This window comes from Loxodonta africana, chromosome 3 (genome assembly GCF_030014295.1).
Source record: "Loxodonta africana isolate mLoxAfr1 chromosome 3, mLoxAfr1.hap2, whole genome shotgun sequence".
In the NCBI taxonomy this organism is placed as follows: Eukaryota; Metazoa; Chordata; class Mammalia; order Proboscidea; family Elephantidae; genus Loxodonta; species Loxodonta africana.
Window position 1 is genome coordinate 33,784,646 of NC_087344.1, and position 19,912 is coordinate 33,804,557.

The 19,912-nt window shown below is 53.3% G+C and overlaps 1 protein-coding gene across 2 annotated transcripts in view; it reads left to right on the forward strand.

Annotated features, from left to right (window-relative positions):
- The window catches only part of CRTC1 (CREB regulated transcription coactivator 1), a 66,723-nt gene that overhangs the window by 21,266 nt on the left and 25,545 nt on the right, over window positions 1-19,912 (forward strand). For both annotated transcript variants that reach the window (XM_064281006.1, XM_064281007.1), the window contains exons 2-4: window positions 15,498-15,614; window positions 17,939-18,076; window positions 18,919-18,980. In XM_064281006.1, the coding sequence (XP_064137076.1) occupies window positions 15,498-15,614; window positions 17,939-18,076; window positions 18,919-18,980 (317 nt within the window). The remainder of the gene's footprint in view (window positions 1-15,497; window positions 15,615-17,938; window positions 18,077-18,918; window positions 18,981-19,912) is intronic.

Consider the following 19,912-nt stretch of genomic DNA (forward strand, 5'->3'; position numbering starts at 1 on the left):
TTAACCATTTGCATCACGCAGGAACTCCTTGTCCTGTTTTCATGACTGAGTACTATTCTGTTGTATGGGAGACTCCAGTGTTTGAAACTCCCTTTGTTGAGCCCTTGGCTCGTCTCTGACGGCCTCGAGGGGTTACATCCTCTGTGAGTGCCATAGAGAAGTGAAGCCCCAGAGCTGCCATGTGTTGCGCCTGGCCACACTGCCCTGATCACAGAGCCCATCCCTGTGCTGAGCTGACATCCCGAGGCCATGTGTGTGGTGGTGTGAGCAGACGGTGGTGGAGGGGCCACCATGTGGTGTCTGGTGGGTGAGCCCCCTGCCCACGGCCCCTCCTGTCTCCTGGGCTGACTGGGAAGATCTGAGTGTGGGAAACCTCACTGAAAATAGCAGCCACGTGCTTCTGTGGGTGGCTACACTGCCTCCCACCCGGCAACTGGGCCTGCGGGAGATGGTGAAAGGGGCATACAGGGTCTTGTAGAATGTGCTCCTGGCTTCCCTTGTGCACTGTGACACGAGTGGGTGCTCCATGAGGCCCCACCTTAATCCTGGAGACAGGGATGATGGTTAGGGGCCCAGAACAGAATAGTTCAGAGTTCAGGACAATGCTGCTGTTCTGGTGTGTGTTCCAGGGTATTAGGCGCTGGTGTAGGGTACCGAGTGCTGGTGTGGGGTGGTGGGCATGGGTGTGGGGTACCAGGTGTGAGTGTGGGGTGCCAGGCACAGGTATGGGGTGCCAGGTGCAAGTATGGGACATTGGGTTCAGGTGTGGAGTTTTGGGGTACTGGATGCCGGTGTGGGGTCTGGGTGTTATTGCTGGGGTCTTGGGCAGCCCTGCATCACCATCCTGGTGATAACTTTGCTGTGAATCCAAGGGGTGCCCACCATTTAGCACCGGAGTATCTTGACTCCGAGCCCTTGGGTTTTGGGACAGTGAGTTAAAGCTATGGTGCATTATACCTCCCAAGGGCAATGACGACCCTGGGTCCCCCCATCCTGCTGCCAGCACTGCCTGATGCCTTGGGGTCCTGCCCCTCTCCCTGCTGTGCCAACCCTCAGGAAGGGCCCCCGGCCTGTGTACGGGACATCTAGGCAGCTCCTAGGGCCTGCAAGTTCTTTCTCATCTTTTTTCTTCTGTTTTTGTTTTTTTTGTGTGTAATTTTTTTTATTGTGGTAAAATATACAAAACATAAAATTCACCATTTTAACCATTTTTTAAGTAACTTTTTTTTTTAATTGTGGTAGAAATATATACCCATTCACCAATACAAGTTGTACATATACAATTCAGTGTCATTGGTTACATTTTTCATGTTGTGCCACCATTACATTTTAACCACTTTAAAGTGCACAATTCAGTGGCATTTAATACATTCACTGTGTTGTACAGCCACCACCTCTGTCTAATTTCAGAACATTCTCATGACCCCAAAAGGAAACCCCATACCCATTAGCTGTCACTCCCCATCTCCCTTCCTCAAAGCTCTAGGCAACCACTAATCTACTTTCTGTCTTTATGGATTTGACTGTTTTGGACTTTTCATATAAATGGAATACACTATGTGGCCTTTTGCATCTAGCTTCTTTCACTGAGCAAAGTGTTTTCAGGGTTTGTCCACATCATGGCATGTGTCAGTACTTTAGTTCTTATTATGGCTGAGTAGCATGCCATTGTGTGGAAGGACCACTTTGTGTTTATCCATTCATCTGTCAATGGTTTGTTCTGTGTTTTTGGAGCCAGAACATGTGCAGGGCCAGGCCTGTGACAGCCTGTTCTCACTTGTCTACCCCACTGTGATCCTTGAGCAGGAGGGGCAGAGGAGCTGGGACCCTGGCTGACTGGCTGGGCCTGGGTGTCCATGGCAACTGCATCATCAGTGTCCCACTGGCCTGGCCCCCCACACCTCTTTCTTCATCGGTGCTAGCTCCAGGCCTGCCCAGGGACCCCAACAGAGCTGAGCTCATTCCTGCAGGTCCCATAGCCTCCAAGTGTGGCTGGTGTGCTGTCGTTGTTCAAGATGGTGCACAGCATCAAGGAGTAGCCCCTGAGCATGGCCAGGGGACTCTCTGTCCAGCACTTAGTGGGCTCAGTGAGCTCAGTGCAACCAGTTGGGGGCAGATACCGGCTCCCTTGCTGGGCAGTGTTGGAACCTGGCTGCTTCGTCTGCAGAGTGGGGGTGACAGTGCCTGCCTGGAATGTTCTCAAGGGGCCCTCCAAGGTCCTCTCTGTCAGCTCCAGACATGGCAGCAGTGTTGTCTGCAGGCCTGTCCACAGCAGTGCAGCCTCATCTGGAAGTTCCTCTCCATGTCAGGAGAGGGCCACAGATGGGGTGAGCTGCTCACACTGCGTTTGAGACGCCACTACCACGCAGCTGCCGTGTCTGGCATAGGCAAGAGTGTCCCCCGTGGCCACCTGGGCCCTCCTGGTAGGGTCCTTCCTCTGCTTTCGTCTTTCACGATTTTATGCAGTGCCAGCCCCGGGGCCCCGGGCTGAAAGATATAGGCTCCCCTTGCCAGGTCCTTCTGCAGATGAGTGCCCACGCCCGCCCCTGCCTTGCGGCACCTCACCCAGGCCCTCCACCACACTGGCTGCCTGTCCCCTGTGCCCCTGTTGGCATTCACCTCTCTAGCCCCCACCCCCGGGGGTGCAACCTTGGAGGGTAATGCTGACCCCTCAATGCACCTTGTGGCTTGGCCAAGCCCCCTCTGTGCTTGTCGCTACTTCCACGGGCCCTGCATGTCCTTGGCCAGCCTGGGCATCCTCGTGGCTGCTCTGAGTGCACAGGAGGGACACACAGTTCTAGGCGCTGCAGTGGATGTGGGAGCAGCAGGCAGCCCGAGGGCCCAGCCATGGCTTAGGGAATAGCTCTGGTCAGGCTTGGGTTGGGGGCATCTGAGGGGGACAAGGTGGCCCAGTCGGGCTGGGACCCTACTACCAGATCATGACCCCATAGTTCACATGATTACATAACTCGGCAGTCTCACCGAACCTGAAAAATGGAGCACAGAAAATGGAGCACGGACGCTATTTTGGGTGTGTAACGAGGGCATCTCTGCATGCACCCGTATTCTTGGGGCCCAGGCATCCAGGGGAGCCACCAAAGCATGGGGCGTGTAGGGGGGTTCCCGCCCAGCCTCCAGGTGAGGCAGTGGGAGGGTTGGCTTGAGGCGCTATTTCCAGAATCATCCGCCATGGTTCTGGGGCCAGTGGCAGGCTGCCCCTCCGGCTGGGATGCTGTCAAAAACCGGGCCTGACGCTGTCAAGACGCAAGCAGCACCGTCGGCCCGACTGTGCTGTGCCTGGCGCCCTGCCTGGCTGGTGGCCGTGCAGAGAGGCAGCCCATCCTGAAGGCCATGCCGGGGTGTGTTTTGTGTTATTCAATCGGTGATGAGATTTGAAATGAAACTGCAAAGGATTCACTCTCCAGCTACAAATAGGGTTGTGTGCTCCAGGGTGGAGGGGGGATCCACAGCATCAGACTCTTCGCATTTTATGTGCGCCAGTGTGTGCACACACACGTGCGTGAGGCACCCAGTGTCCCCACCCCCCAGCCTTGGTGAAACCCTCAGTGCCCCCGAGGTCAACCTGGAGCCTCAGGCTTGTGAACAGGCACCATGGGGTATGTGCTCAGGACCCAGGTAGTGGGTGGCATATATGTGTCACACTTGTGTGTCCTGGGCACTGCACTGAGTGTGCCATATGTAATCCTTCATCTGTTCCCTCTTGCTGCCTGCATATAGATGAGGAGACTGAGACCTAGTGGGGATGGATGCCCTGGAAGACGTGGGTCCTTATGCTGTAGACTGGCTGGAGCATCACCACTCCTGGCCCTTTGCGCGTGGTCTTCCTGCTGCCTGAACTGCTTTTGTCCCCACCCACCCTCAGCTGTTCCTCAGCCTCAGCAAGGGCCCCTCTGACTGCCCCTGGCCCTCACCCTCCCAGGCCTCTCTGCCCCCCCTGCCTTGCTCGTTTCCTCCTTGGCAAATCTGCCCATCTGCAGTTTTGTTTTTCTTTTGTTTTAATTGAGGTAACTCACATAACATAAAATCAACCATTTTAAGGTATACGATTCAGTGGCATTTTGTACATTCACAATGTTGTACAGCCGTCCGCTCTGACTAAACATTCTCTTCACCCCAAAGAAGACACTGTATCCATTAGCAGTCACTCCCATTCCCCCTCCACAGCCCCTGGCAACCACTAATCTACTTCCTGTCTCTGGATTTGCCTGTTCCAGGCATTACATGTAAGTGGAATCAATTTTACCAAACATTTAGAGAAGAACTGATACCAATACTGTATATACTCTTCCAAAACATGGGGAGGGAAGGCCTACTCCCTAATTTATTCTGTGAAGCAGACATAACCTTCATACGAAAACACAACAAGAAAAGAACTACAGGCCAATACCTCTTATGAATATAGATGCAAAAATCTTCAACAAAATACAATTGAACAGAATCCAACAGCATATTAAAAGAGTCATATACCATGACCAAGTGGGATTTATTCCAGGAATGCAGGGATGGTTCAACATTAGAAAATCAGTCAGCGTAGTATACCTCATCAACAGAACAAAGGAAAAGAACCACATGATCATTTCTGTGGATGCAGAAAAAGTATTTGATGAAATCTAACACCCTTTCTTGATGAAAACCCTAAAGAAGATTGGAATAAAATGGAAATTCCTCAGTATGATTCAGGGCATATGTGAAAAGCCAACAGGTAATATTATACTTAATGGAGAAAGACTGTGAACTTTCCTCTTGAAATCAGGAACAAAACAAGGGTGCCCACTCTTACCATTTCTATGCAGTATTGCATTAGAAGTCCTAGCCAGAGCAAGAAGACAAGAAAAAGAAATAAATACTCAGACTGGAAAAGAAGAAATAAAATTATCAGTTCACTGATGATAGATGTGATTCTATATATTATAGAAAATTCCAAAGAGTCCACAAGAAAACTAGAGCTAATAGAGGAATTTAGTAAAGTTTCAGAGACTCAGAAAGAGACTTGTACACCAGTGTTCATTGCAGTGTTATTCACAGTAGCCGAAACGTGGATATGATCTAAATGTCCATCAACAGATGAATGGATAAACAAAATGTGGTACACACATACAGTGGACTCCTACTCAGCCAGTGGGAGAAATGAAGTCTTGATACATGCTATAATATGGATGGAGCTTGAAGACATGCTGAATGAATAAGTCAGTCACCAAAGGACAAATGTTATATGACTTCATATGAAAAGACAAGAAAAGGCAAACATACAGAGACCAAGTTTATTAGTGGTTATCAGGGGCGAGAGGAAGGGGGAAAGAGGAGGTTAACGGTGATGGACAAATTTTTGGCATTGATTAAGGGTAGGGTTGTGCAGCCGATTACTGTAATTGCTATCAATAAATTGTACACTTGTAAAAGGTTGAACTGGCAAAAGTTGTGTGATAGACGTATTTATAGTAATAACTAAGAGTGGCTGCCAAGGCTGCTTATGTACAACCAAAAATCTCATGGAATTTGGTTCCTTGGTTTGGAGGTTTAGGGTCATGGTTTCATGGGGCATCCCAGGTATTTGGCCTAATAACATGTGTAGTGCTTCTGTTCAGCCCTCTAGTTTGTTGTGTAGTGTGTGGGATCTTAAAAGTTTGTAAGCAGCCGTCCAAGGCACAATAATTGGTAGCTCTGTTCACCTGGAGCAACAGAGGAAGAAGGAGAGTCAGGAATAGGAGGAGGATATGGAATGCATGGCTGGGCCTCCTTTGCCCTGAGACCAGAAGAACTGAATGGTGCCTGGCTACCATTACTGAACATTTTGATCAAAGATTCTTTAGAAGAATCCTGATCATAACAGGGAAAATACAGAACAGAATTTCAAATTCTCATGGACTCCAGACTTCCTGGAGCTATGGAGGCTGCATGAACCCCTAAAACTGTTGCCCTGAGATAATCTTTAAAACTTAAACCAAAAATACCCCCGAAGTCTTCTTTAAACCAAATAATAGTTTGGGTTAACTAAGTAAAAAATGTCTGCCTTGAACATGATGTTCTTTTAAGAACTATCTATATGGCATCAAAGCGACAGCAGCGATTTGAAAAGTCGGATAGGAACCTTAGGGGGGCAGTGAGTTTATGTTAATGAAGGAGGAACGATTCAGAAAGAAGGATGAGAATGGTTGTGTAACTGGAAGAATGTCATCAGTGTCCCCGAGTTGTACATGTAGAAGCAGTTGAATTGGTGTATGCTTTGCTGTGTATCTTCTCAGCAACGACAAAATAAAATTTTAAAAAACTGAATAAAAAATAGATTAATCAGAAAAAAAAAATAAATGGAATCACAATATGTAGTCTTTTATATCTGGCTTCTCTCACTGAGCATCGTGTTTTCAGGGTTCATCCATGTTGTAGCATGTTATCAGAACGTCATTTTTTATGGCTAGCAATACTCTATTAGGGAGCTCTGGTGGTACAGCAGCTAAGAGCTTGGCTGCTAACCGATAGGTTCGCGGTTCAAACCCACCAGCCACTCCACGAGAGTAAGATCTGGCAGTCTGCTCTTGTCAAGATTTACAGCCTTGGAAACCCTATGGGGCAGTTCTTTTCTATCCTGTTGGATTGCTATGAGTCGGAATCGACTTGACAGCATTGCGTTAATACTCCACTCGGGAGCCCTGGTGTAGCAAAGTTAAGCACTCAGCTGCTCACCGAAAGGCTGGCAGTTTGAACCCACCCAGTGGCTCCATGGAAGAAAGGCCTGGCTATCTGCTTCTGGAAAGATTATAGCCTAGGAAACCCTATGGGGGAATTCTGCTCTGTCAGATGGGTCACTGTGAGTTGAAATTGAGCCCGTGACACCTAACAACAACCATATTCCATTGTATGGATGGAGCACATTGTGTTTGTCCATTCATCTGTTGGGGAACATTTAGGTTGTGTCCACCTTTGGGCCATTGTGAGCAGCCATCTGCAGTGTTTAAATCTGCTTGCATCTGCTCTACCTCTAGTCTCCCCCAGGAAGGGTTCATTTCGTCTTTGTATCCCACATATCCCGGCCCCTGAAACCACAGCTCACATGGAGACGATGCTCAGGGAAAGCCCTCGAATAAGGAAAGGAAGAAATGAGGCCTGAAACGGGGGCACAGGACTGGGTCCCAGCATCTGACCCTGACACTGCACGGCGCCCCCACTGTAGGTCAGACACTGGCTGAGGCTGGTTCTGGGGAGTTGCCAGGTCAGAACGGTATCTCCAGGGGTACATCCCACGTGGGCATGGCAGGCACGACTTGCGCTGGTGGGCCTCAGAGGAAATTCTGGAAGGAGTGGGAAAGTGGTTTATCTGCCCAGTCTTCCCTGCCTCCGTGGGAGAATGCGGCTTGTTTGGGGCTCAAGGGGGACCCAAAAGATCTGCCTGCCTGGGCCTGTGAGTGAAAGGGGGAGCGCTGCAGGGTGCTGGACCCAGACCGAGTGGGTGGCACCTGCACTGATGTGTCGTAACTCATGCCCACGTCTGTGGTAGCCTTGTCTCCGTGGGAAGCCTTGGGTGCAGAGGTGGGTGTGGAGCCTCAGGAGGGAGGCAGTGAGTTGGTGCATCAGTGGGGGGCCCAGGCTTTCACATGGGGCAGGATCCCCTCACGGCAAAATACCATGTCACGTAACGTCACGGTCACATGCTTTGGGAGCTGGTGACAGGCAGGCCAGGTGCCTGATGAAGGGGCTGAGTCTCCATAGCACCTCCCTCCCTACCCCAGAGACGAGTGAGAAGTTGGAGTGGGATAGTGCTCATCTGCAGGGTGGGTGTGGATGGGAGCCATATTGTTCCCCTGCTTTCTGGAATCCAGTTTTGTTTTCACGGGAAAAGAGAAAGAGAGAGAGGAGTAATGGAGAGACATCGCACTGGGCCGGGCCACCCTCGGGCTCAGTGGCCACCTGTGTCTTCGTGTCACCCCAACCCACTCCCTGCTGCCCCCACCCCCGCACCCTCCGCCCGCCCACCAGGCCTCAGCTTTCTTTGAGGGCGGATAGCGGCATCTGGCTTCAGGTGAGGAGATGTGTGTACGAGTGTCCTGTGGGTGTCGTAACAAGTGGCCACAAAGAGGGTGGCTGAAAACAACAAGAATTTATTTATTTAAAATTTGATTTTTTGTTGTTATCATTGAGAATATGCACAGCAGAACATACACCAATTCAACATCTTCTCCCTGTATATTTCAGTGGCATTGATACATCCCTGGAGCTGTGTAACCATTCTCACCCTCCTTTTCTAAGTTGTTCCTCCCTCATTAACATGAACTCACTGCTCCCTAAGGTTCGTATCTAATCTTCCGAGTTGGCTGTTGTCAGTTTGATCCCATATAGACAGTTCTTTAAAAGAGCACAGTACTCAAAGCAGGCATTCTTTTCTAGTTAAGTTAAAGTGTTAACTTGGTTAACAGCAGAAACTTATTGTTTCATGGTTCTGGAGGCCAGAAGTCCAAAACCAAGGTGTCAGCAAGGGCTGTTGGGGAGAATCCTTCCTTATTTCTTCCAGCTTCTGGTGGCTCCAGGTGGTTCTAGGCTTGTGGCAGCATCACTCCAGTCTCTGCCTCCATTTATAAGGATAGCAGTCATTGGATTCAGGGCTCACCCTAATCCAGAGTGATCTCCTTATCTAAAGATCTTTAACTTAATCATATCTGTAAAGACCCTGTTTCCAAATGTGGTCCCGTTTACAGGTTCTAGGTAGACATGAATTTGTGGGGGACACCATTCAGCACACCATACTCCCCATACCCTGTGTTGTCTCGATCCCAAGCTAAGAACTCTCCTGAAGTTCATAGGCCCTGGGTGCAGTGCTCATCTCTCCCTGGGCCTTGGTCTTCTCTGCTGTCAGTGGGGGAGGATCCCAGCCTGTGGCTGGGGGTGACACGGGGCCTGACTATGTCAGTGTAGACCCCCAGGCTCAGAGTCTGGTGGCCATGAGCATGTGCTGAACAGTTTGACAGCATCATTGAGAGCTGGACAATGTCCCCTCTGACCTGGTAATCCCTCTTCTGGAAAGTTCTCCCAGAGAAATCATCCAGAACACAGATTTATACACAGAGATGGGCAGAGGCGGGGAGCTAGGGTGCAGTCTCAGGCTTTGGTTAGTGGTACAGCCTCAACTTTCTACAGTGTTCTAGAATGTTCTCAGGGAGGTGGAACGGGGGGCAAATCTGGCTGTCCCCTTTCTGGGTTGTCTTTTCAGGGTTCAGGAGAGGTAGCCACAGCTCCACAAGTGCCACAGAGCGAGAGCAGCATTCTTCAGGGCTGGGAGGGCTGTGAGAGCTGGATAACTAGGGTGCACGAAGGCCCAGGCTGGGATTGGGAAAGGGGAGTCAGCAACTGGGCAACTGGTAGAGGGAAAAACTAGACCTGAATGATGAAGGAAACGTAGCATGACTTTCTGGGGGAGGGTGGGGTCAGCACCATGGGTGGCCGGGCTGGGGGCTTCCAGGTGTAGGCAGCTGCACCCCCTCCACTTGAGAAAGGTGACTCCTTGAGGGCCTCCTGTGTGCAGGGCCTGGATACTTGTCCTCCCTGGGGACAGAGGCAGACAGTGGCCCCGAAAACGCCAACACAGTGTTCCCGAGAGTGAGGGGTTCTGTGGAATATTGGGGGAGGTGGTCAGCAAAGGCCATTGGGGAGGGACGCCTCAGTGGGACGCGAGCTGAGGAGGGGTACTGGTGGCACAGGGCCTCATGGGGCCCGAGGTCAGAGAGAGGACCGCCCCTCCCATGCTGCCTTGTGGAGCCTGACGGGGTAGTGGGTAGTGGGAGCTAGTTCTAAGGATAGCAGTTCTCGGGACTGAAAAAAAAGCTGACCTCTCAATTCAGGTGGGCTTCCCGAGGGGGCTCTAGCAGGTGCAGGAGGCACAAGGGAGAGGATCCTCCCAGGACAGGGTGGCAAGCTAAGGCCAGGCAGGAGGCTGGGCATGGCAAGGGTGGGGGCCGTGTGGAGGGCGAGAAAACTAACTGCCAGACTGCGCCTGCTTACCATGTGGTGTCTGGGCCCCCAGTGTGGGTCAGCTCAGGCAGGTGCTAAGAGCTGACTCAGTTTTCCAAAAAGACATGTCCCAAGGGTGGCCTTTGGGGGAAATGAGGACCCTGAGAATGGATAGTCAGAATGATAGGGCCCTTCAAGCTCTGCGTGAAGACAGGCAGGAGAGGGTATGGCAGAGGAGGACACAGGCTGACTCTGGATCTGCTGGAGGTCGGTGAGACTTACAAAAGTTGGGGAGCCCCAGGAAGTGAGGAGAGCGGGGCAAGGCTGGGCCAGCCCAGCAAGCAATCAGAGCAGGGCCTGGTAGGCAGCACTGGCCCAGACAGGAATGGCACAGGTGGTGGAGGGGGCCTGCTCACCCTGCAGGGGACGCCATGGGCTGGAGGTCACTCACAGCAAAGGGGCCCCCGAGAACAAGGGAAATGGAATCGACCCCTAAAGGAGAGAGCAGTTGGGGAAGGTACCGGAGCTGTGGTTCTACATGAGGACGGCTTTGAAATGGCTCTGCTCCTGAATCTGGACCTCTCCTATGTCTGAGCCAAGCTTCTTGGACGCTGCGGCTGCTTCCAGGTTCCGCTGAATTCCACACGGTTCTCTTCGCAGCCAAGTGAGCTGATGAGCCTGGGAACCAAGTTTAAACAAAGGTTAATAAAATTCTTTGCTTAGTAAAGAAAAAAAAAAAAAGGAGAGCCAGAGCGTCAGAGATGTAGAGACAGACAAAAAGAGAAAAAGACAGAGACAGAGCACAGAAAAACAGAGAGATAGATGAACAAAGAGAAATAGAGAAATACAGAGACAGGAGACAGAAATTAAGAAGAAATAGAGATAGAAAGAGAAATAACAGAGACAGAAGAGACAGAGATTAAGAGAGAAAGACAGAGATAGAAATACAGAGACGGACAGAAATCAAGAGAGAGACACACAGAGAGAGACAGAGAGAGACTTCTATAGCTGGGGCAGAGTCTGGAGGATAACCCAGACCTCAGTCACTGGGTGATGTCCCTCCATGCCTCAGTTGCCCTGCCTGTAAAGCAGGGTGGAGCTATGTCGTCTTTTCAGGGCTGCTGGCTGCCCAGCTGGCTGCAGGGCCAGGTTTTCCTCATAGGCAGGGCCCCTTGTGAGCTAGCTCTGGCCACACTCACCCCCTGGGGCCCCACACATCCTGGCCTTGTGTCTTCATGTCTGCACCGAGCGCCACCACCGTCAAGCAGAACAAAACGTGCTCTGCGCAGACACTCTGCTCCCTGAACCCCAGAACTTGGCAGCAGTGGTGGTGGGCCTGATTAAAGGCATTCCGGCGCACGGCGTGTTTGTGTGTTTGTGCTGTGTTTACACGCTCCGGGCCAGCAATGGGCAGCTGTGCAGTGTCTCGGACAACTCAGCTGGAGCCCTTGTGACGGGGATGCCTGCAGCACCCCTGTCCACTCACTCTCTCCCTGTCAAGGGGCTCCATTGTGTTGGGCGTGGCCAGGGATCAGCCAGGGGCCCCCACCACAGAGCCCAGAGACATCCTGGGGGCCAGGGGTGGGGAGGACCAAGGCAGCAACACAATCACCAACAAAAATCAGCTCAGACCTCGATGTAGGAGCCAAAACTCTAAAACTCTTAGAAGAAAACATTGGGGCAAAGCTTCAGGACCTTGGATGTGGCCATGGATTCTTAGATATGACACCGAAAGCACAAGTGGCAAAAGAAAAATAGATAAATTGGGCTTCATCAAAGTTAAAAACTTCTGTGCATCAAAGGACACTGTCAAGAAAGTGAAACAACAGCCCACACAATAGGAAAAGATATGTGTGGACCATATATCTGATAAGGATCTAGGATCTAGAATATATAAAGAACCCCTACAACTCAACAACAAAAAGACAAACAAGCCAATTAAAAAATGGACAAAGGACTTAGACATTTCACCAGCAAGGATACTCAAATAGGCAACAAGCACATGAAAAGATGCTCAGTGTCTTTAGTAACAGGGATATGCAAATCCAAACCACAGCGGGATACTACTTCACCCCCTCTAGGATGGCTACTATCAGAAAAATGGAAAACATCAAGTTTTGGCAAGGATGTGCAGAAATTGGAACCCTCATCCATTGTTGGTGGGAATGTAAAATGGTGCAGCCGCTGTGGAAAACAGTCTGGCAGTTCCTCAGAAAGTTAAACAGAATTACCATGTGACCCAGCAATTCAACTCCTAGGTATATACCCAAGAGAAATGAAAACATATGTCCACACAAAAATGTGTACACAAAGGTTCATAGCAGCATTTTTCACAATAACCAAAAAGTGGAAGCAACCCAAATGTCCATCAACAGATGAGGGGATAAACACAACGTGGTGCATTCCTCCAATGGAATATTAACCAGTTGCCGTCACGTCGACTCCGACTCATGGCGACCCCACGTGTGTTAGAGTAAAACTGTGCTCCACAGGGTTTTCAATAGCTGATTTTTGGAAGTAGATCAGCAAGCCTTCCTTGCAAGGTGCCTCTAGGTGGACTTGAACTTCCAACGTTTTGGTCGGCAGCTGAGCACATTAACTATTTGCACCACCCAGGGACCGCCTACTCAGCCGTAAAAAGGAATGAAGTTCGGATACGTGCTGTGATGTGGATGGACCCTCAAAACATCGTGCTCAGTGAGAGAACCAGATACAGAAGACTACACCATATATGATCCGGTTTATAGAAAATGACAGAAAGTAGATTATTGGTCGCCAGGGGTACATGGAGCAGGGTCCAGCAGTGACCACCACGAGTGTCCAGGTGTCCTCTCCCAGTAGGGTCATGGACGGTTCTTGCTTCTCGCAGCATTGATGTGTGACACCGTACACAGGCTATTGCCCACCAGGGATGCTTCTGTGAGCCCTTGTGTCCAGGGTTTTTACTGGGAGTTGGTCACGCAGGCATGGCTGACCACCCATGTGGCTGACTTCAGTCTCTAGCCCCTCCAGAGGCTGAGCTGATACTGCGTGGCCCAGGACCCCCACCATGAGTTCAACTGTTGGCATAGACCATCTGGGGTGGCCCAAGGCCCAGGTAAACACACATTCTTTTCAGGCAGGACCTTCCAGGGACTCACAGGTCACCTCTCAGGAGCAGGTCTCTTTGGGCAGAGTTAACCCTTTTCTGCACAGCTCCACATTGTTTTTACTGCCGGATGCCACTGAGCCGATTCTGACTCACAGCAACCCCATTTGACAGAGTAGAACGGTAGTATAGCGTTTTCTGTTAAAAAGCAAAGATGTCACTTTGAGGACTAAGGTACGCCTGACCCAAGCCATGATATTTTCAGTCACCTCATATGCATGCAAAAGCGGGACAGTGAATAAGGAAGACCAAAGCAGAATTGATACCTTTGAATTATGATGTTGGCAAAGAACTTTGAATATACAGTGGACTGCCAGAAGAATGAGCAAATCTGTCTTGGAAGAAGTACAGCTAGAACGCTCCTTGGAAGTGAGGATGGCACGATTTTTTTTTTTTTTTAATTGTGCTTTAAGTGAAAGTTTACAGTTCAAGTCAGTTTGATGGTGAGATTTTTGTCTCACATATTTTGGACATGTTAGCAGGAGGGACCAGTCCCAGGAGAAGGACAGCATGCTTGGTAAAGTAGAGGGTCAACGAAAAAGAGAAGACCCTTGACAATGTGGATTGATTCAGTGGCTACAACAACAATGGGCTCGAATATAACAATGATTCTGAGGATGATGCGGGACTGGGCAGTGTTTCATTCTGTTGTACATAGAGTTGCTATGAGTCGGAACCAACCTGACAGCACCTAAAAACAACAACATAGGGCTTTCTTGGCTGTAACTTTACAGGAGCAGATTGTCAGGTCTTTTCTCCCACAGAGTCCCTGGGTAGTGTCAAACCACCAACCTTTCGGTTAGCAACTGAGTATTTAACCATTGTGCCACCAAGCCTCCTTGCAGTTCCATGTGGAGCCCCCCAAAAGGAAGAGCAGTGTCACCACAAAGTTTCCACTCCAGACCTGAGGGCTGTGCCCCAAAAACGGAGAGTCCTCCAGCAAAGTGGGCAGGGATAGGGGCCATCGTGGGGTTGGGGGTGGGCAGAGAGGGACAGGTGGGCTGATCTTGCACGTGGGTGGGGAGTGGATAGGAGGGGTACCCCTGAGGGCTCTGCTTTGCCAGTTCGTCCATCATGTCTGCCCGCCCGGCTTTCTCTGGTTTGGACACATGTTCGCTCAGGAGGTGGCGCTGAGGCCACCTTGCCTCTGCGGGCCTGGGAGCTGGTGACTGAGCCATGATGAGGGTGTGTGCTGGGCTAGCATGTTCTCTGGGCACTTGCTGCTTGTTTGACCCACCCCAGAGGGGAAGACCAAGGCCAGGTGCAGGCACAAAGTGGGGACATGGGAGACATTGAGAGAGGGGTTGGGGGCCAGCCTGGCCCCAGGCCAGGCTAGGGGCTGTGTGTCCAGCACATCAGCTCTTGTGGGGTGGGGGAAGGCCCCAGGGGGTGGTTACAGTGGGCGTCCTGGTGGGCAGGGTTCCCCCAGCACAGACCCCAGGCAGCCTCATGAGAAACCTCGCTGAGGCAGTGAAGGAACAGGCCCAAGCTTCTCCTGCTCAGCTGCTCCAACCGCAGGAAACAGCTGTTTACCTGCATGAGGTGCTTGCCCGGGCGGGCAGCCAGTTCCAGCTTTGCTTTCCCTTGTCCCTGAGGCCCCCTAGGCAGCAGGGAATGGCCTTGAGGGGGGCTGGTCTGGCGGCCGCACGCAAGATTTCCAGAAGCTGTTTGTGAGGGAGGCGGATGGCCTTGTTGACGTACACAGTGTCGCACCTAGCAACCCGCTCGGCCACTGGGCACGAGGCCACTGCAGCTGGCTGGCCCCCCACCGCCCGCGTGCCCGACCTGACGGTGACATGAATCCCGGGTGGTGCCCCTGTCCTACCCCGTCCTTCGCTGAGAGACGGGAGGCCCCACCAGGGGGTTTTGTGCTCCTGGTCTGAGCCGCATCCCAGTGGGCCCTCCCCATGGTGCAGGGTGGACTAGTATCCCAGGTGAATGCCTGGGAATGCTGGTGGCGCACACAGGAGATGGGGAAGCCCGGGAGGCCCCAGAACCAGGCCTTGGGCTCCCTGTGCGAGTCACTGTCAGGGGTTACACATCTTGTACCCCCAGAGTTAGCACTCTACTTATGTGCTGGCCCCTGGTCTGAACTTGGTGTCTGATCGCAGCTCCTGGCAGCCATGAAAACCGCTCCCCGATCCAGGCCCTGTCTGCTCTTATGCTCACTTGCAAACGCTGAGTCAGCCGGGAGGAAAGCCGTTCCCCCATGCTCAGGCCTGGGCCCCCCAGGTTTCCAGGGGTACCTTTCTTGGTGTAGAGACAGCTGGTGTCTTTGAGGACCTGATTCCCAGGTTTGCTGCCCCTCAGATTGCACGGCCCCGTCTTGCCATGCTGAGTGAGCACAGGGAAGGATCCCCCAGACCCACTACTGCTGGCCTCTCTCTTGCAGCTCCAGCTCCAGAAGTCGCAGTACTTACAGTTGGGCCCGAGCCGTGGCCAGTACTACGGCGGCTCCCTGCCCAACGTCAACCAGATAGGCAGTGGCAGCATGGACCTGCCCTTTCAGGTGAGCCCCCCAGGTACACCCCCCCACCAGCCAGAGAGCACGTCTGATGGATGCGTGGACAGCCAGGGTCACTCGACGATTGCCAGGCTGCCCCGCCCCCGAGAGGAAGCAGCCCCCTGACATTCTTCCTGTCAGCAGGCCCTGGACTTGGACGCCAAGTTCAGCAGCCGCTCCACCTGCCGGGCCTTGGGAGGGGGGGCCGCTGGGCTTGGCCGGGTCTTGCCTGGCTAATCCACATGCCTGGGGACCCGAGGGGGAGCCCCAGCGCCTGACCCCACTTCTCTGCCACGTTTCCTGGCTGGGGCCCACGTGGTGCGGTCCTGAGTACGGCCTCATAGCACGGTCTTGCCGCTTTCACCATAAAGAATGAGCGTGGGGGCCACCCTGCGTCCCGTTTGCAGATGGGGTGGGGATGGGGGATGAAATAGGCCCCCGAGTCAGGGCCGCCTCCCAGGTGTGGTCTCAGCTCTGCAGGAACAGCCCACTGATGGCCACCGACCTTCCCTCTGCTGGGGAACAGTTCCAGACCACTGCACGTCCAGCCATCCAGGCCAGCAGGCGGGGTGGCAGCGGAATAAGATCTCTGTCCCCTGAGAAGGATGTCCCCTGGCCCCAGGTCACTGCCTGGCTCCTTCACATGCTGGGGACCCCAGGCCAGTCCAGAGTCAGCCTGGCTCAGGCCTGCACTGCTCCTGCGGTGTGCCTCGATTTCTAGCCAGCATAGGGCTCTTACAGGACTGGTGTGGGGACTTGGAGCCAGCGCCCCCCACAGAGACCCTTCCCTGTGTTCTGGTCTCTTCCTCCTCCTCCCGCATTTCTCCTGGCCCTCTCTTCTCTAGAGGAGAGGGTCTCTTTCCACATGACCTCTGGCATGGCCCTGTGCAGAACTGCACTGAAAGCCTAGGGGCTGAGGGCGGGCCGTAAGGTCGGGTCTCTGAGGGTCTCAGTTCTTTGCACTTGGCAGCCTGGCAGATTTCAGGGGGAAGCCCTGGTGACAGATCCTGTCTCTTTGATAACTGAGACCCCAGGCCCAGGCGTGCCTCCACGTGCACCCCCATGGCCTCACTGGGACTACCCCATTCACTGAACAGACACACGTCTGCCCATCATCCCGGTCTTAGGAGACTCATAAGGTCAATGGAGCCTAACTCCCCTGCCTCTGAGTCTGTCCCCCATGCCCGTCCACATGGACGAGGCCACCGCTGTCTGAGCATGTGCAGCCTGCCGCATAGAAACTCCCCAGAAACACATGAATGTCTGTGTCCCCCAACCCAGCCCTGTGACGGGGCCTGGTTAGCTGGGGGCCCAGGTTCACCCAGACTCAGCTCCAGACATCCCTGTGTATACACTGCCCTATCTTTGCTCTCTGTGCCTTGATGGCATGTCCTGGTTGCAGTGGAGACCCCTGAGCTGGGGGGCGGGAATTGGGAGTCCCTGGTGGCAGGGAGCGTGAGTCACCCCTGAGGATGGGACGCAGAGAGGGGGAGCCCAAGCTCACTGCTGCCCACCTTCTGGAAGGGGAAATGAAGCTTCATGTCGAGGTAGCTGTTTTGCCTGGCTGCTGGGAGCGGGCAGAGGGGCCTGGGGCCAGATGGCTGGCGGGGGAACAGCCAGTCAAGGCTGGCTAAAGCTGCTACACTCTCCACCCGGACAGATGGCCATGGCCCCCAAGCGCCAGGTGGCAGAGGGCCGGGCAGGGACAGAGCCTAGGGGTGGGAGTACGCCCCACCCACAACGGGCCTGGGCTCCGGGAGGCCGGCACTTGGCCCCGTGGTGCTGGTTGAGCAGGTTGGGGGGAGTGCTGGGGGAGTATGTCTCCATCAGGACTGGCCCTGAGCTTGGCGCAGAGCCTCCTGAGATGGTGCACAGCCAGCTGGACCCTGGAGGGGTCCTGGGGTTCCGCAGCCCCTCTTGGCAGCCCCTCCAGGGATGATGTGGGGAGAGGATGCTGCTGGACGGGGAGGGGACTGCTTGCACCTGGTGTGCGGGAGGGGCCCTGCTGCACCCTGTGCAAGCCCTGACCCTGAGTTTGTGCCACCTGCCCCTAGCATGTGCCCACCCCATGCCGACCCTACCCAGCCTCTCCCCCCTGCCCCGAAGCACCAGGGGGCATAGGGACCTGGGAGAGGAGCTGACCTGGGTGTCGGAGTGGGACTGAGGGTGTCGCAGGAGTCCCCAAGGGCCAGGGTTCTAGGAGAGGCTGGACATGGAGACCCCCATACATGTGCCTGGGGTAGGGAGGGCACCTGACTCTCCTGCAGCTGGTAACCAGTGTTTGGTTTCTCTCTCCCCTCCTCCCCACCTCTGCCCTGCCTTGCTCCCAGACCCCCTTCCAGTCTTCTGGCCTGGACACCAGCCGGACCACCCGGCACCATGGGCTGGTGGACAGAGTGTGCCGGGAGCGCGGCCGGCTCGGCTCCCCACACCGCCGGCCCCTGTCTGTGGACAAGCATGGGAGGCAGATATCCTTTTCTAGCGGGACACGGGGAGGGGGCCAGGGCCTAGGGGTGACCATCAGGCACAGGGCAGTGGAGCACAAGGAGGCAGGGCCACCCTGCTCTCCAGGGTTCCCAGGCATCGTGGGGCAACTGGGAGGGCTTCCCAGAGGAGGTGGTGCCACTACCTGACAAGCCGTTGTCCAGACTTGGAGGTCGAGGCAGGGGTCAGGGGGATACAGAATTGGGAGTTGGGGCAGATGAGGCCACACAGAGCACAGACTCCCACCTGGGAAGGGGGCCTTGGAAGGCTCTGAGCAAACCTCTCAGGGGGCGGCTAGTGGATAAGTGCATCCCAGAGGGGTCAGAAGGGGGCTCCATCTCAACAGCTCATGAGCAAGATCTCACCCTGTACCTTGACTGCTGGGCCCTCCCTGTCCCCCCAGCCATTACCAGAGTTGGAACGGCTGCGGGGAACTCCCAGAACCGCCAGCCCCCCAAGAACGGAGAAACCCTTCTTCCTCAGGTGTGTCTTTCCGAGGGTCAGCAAAGCTCAACCAGACAGGGCCCAGACCCCAGAAGCTGCCCATCAGCCCAGCACAAAGGCTGTGCCAGAGGTCGGCTTAGCTCAGGCCCATGGTCGAGGCAGGAGGCAGTGCCGAGTGCTAGGGTCCCAGCTGTCCCTCTTGGGGCTTGGGGGGAACTACACGAGGCCAGGCAGGCACAGCTGCAAGAAGTGCTGCAGACACCCAGCCTGCTGCCTTCCCAACCAGAGCCTGAGGCCAACGCCTGCCCCCGTGCACTTGCTCCAGGTGGGCTGCAGCAGGGATGGGGGCCGAGCCACAGAGCCGTTCCTTAACTCAGCCCACGTGGACAGCTGCCCCTATGGCACCGTGTACCTCTCGCCACCGGCAGACAGCAGCTGGAGAAGGTGAGTGCCCAGGCATCGCAAACCCTCCACCCGAGACAACCACGCTTCCATTCCCGCAGGCTAAGAAAATGAACATGGAAGCAGCCAGAAGCTTCTGGAGATCAGCTCTGTCCCTGACACGGAGTTCATGGTTTTGGTGCTTTTCAGGGCTTTTTCCCCTCTCTTTGTGACTTTTCTTTTTTAAAAAAAACTTAATTGGAATGATAGTGTATGTTCAATTCTGTCACTTGATTTTTTTCATTCATTGCTATATTCTGAGCACCTGCTCTCGTCATCGTTATTAGTTGCCTTGAAGTCGATTTCGACTCATTGGAACCTCATGTGTGCAGGGTAGAACTGCTCCATAGGGTTTTCACGGCTGTAACCTTTTAAAAGCAGATTGCCAGGCCTTACTTCCAAGATGTCTGTGGGTGGGTTCGAAGCACCAACGTTTCAGCTAGTAGTTCAGGACTTAACCGTTTGCGGCACCCAGGGACTGTGTGTTTTTAGTCATCAAAAATGCAGTCATAGAAGCCATCTACTTTTATTATAGAGAATTGGGAAAATACATAAATAGACCCAAAAGAGAAAAAATAATTGCCTGTGGTACCACCATCTAGAAAGGTCTAAAATAACAACAAGATAATATAGGCAAATAGCTACCAAATGGAGACCTTGGGTGGTACAGTTAAGCACTTAGCTATTAACCGAAAGGTTAGAGGTTTGAGTCTATCCAGAGGCACCTCAGAAGAAAGGGCTGGTGACCTACTTCCAAAAAATCAGCCATTGGAAAACCTTTTAGAGCACAGTTCTACTGTCACACATACGGGGTCGCCATGAGCCAGGGGCAACTTGATGACAGCTGTATCTTCTTACCTACCAAGCATTTATGTGCCAGGCCTGGCTCCGACTGTCACACACGGTAACCGAGAAAATGCGCAGGAGCCTTATGC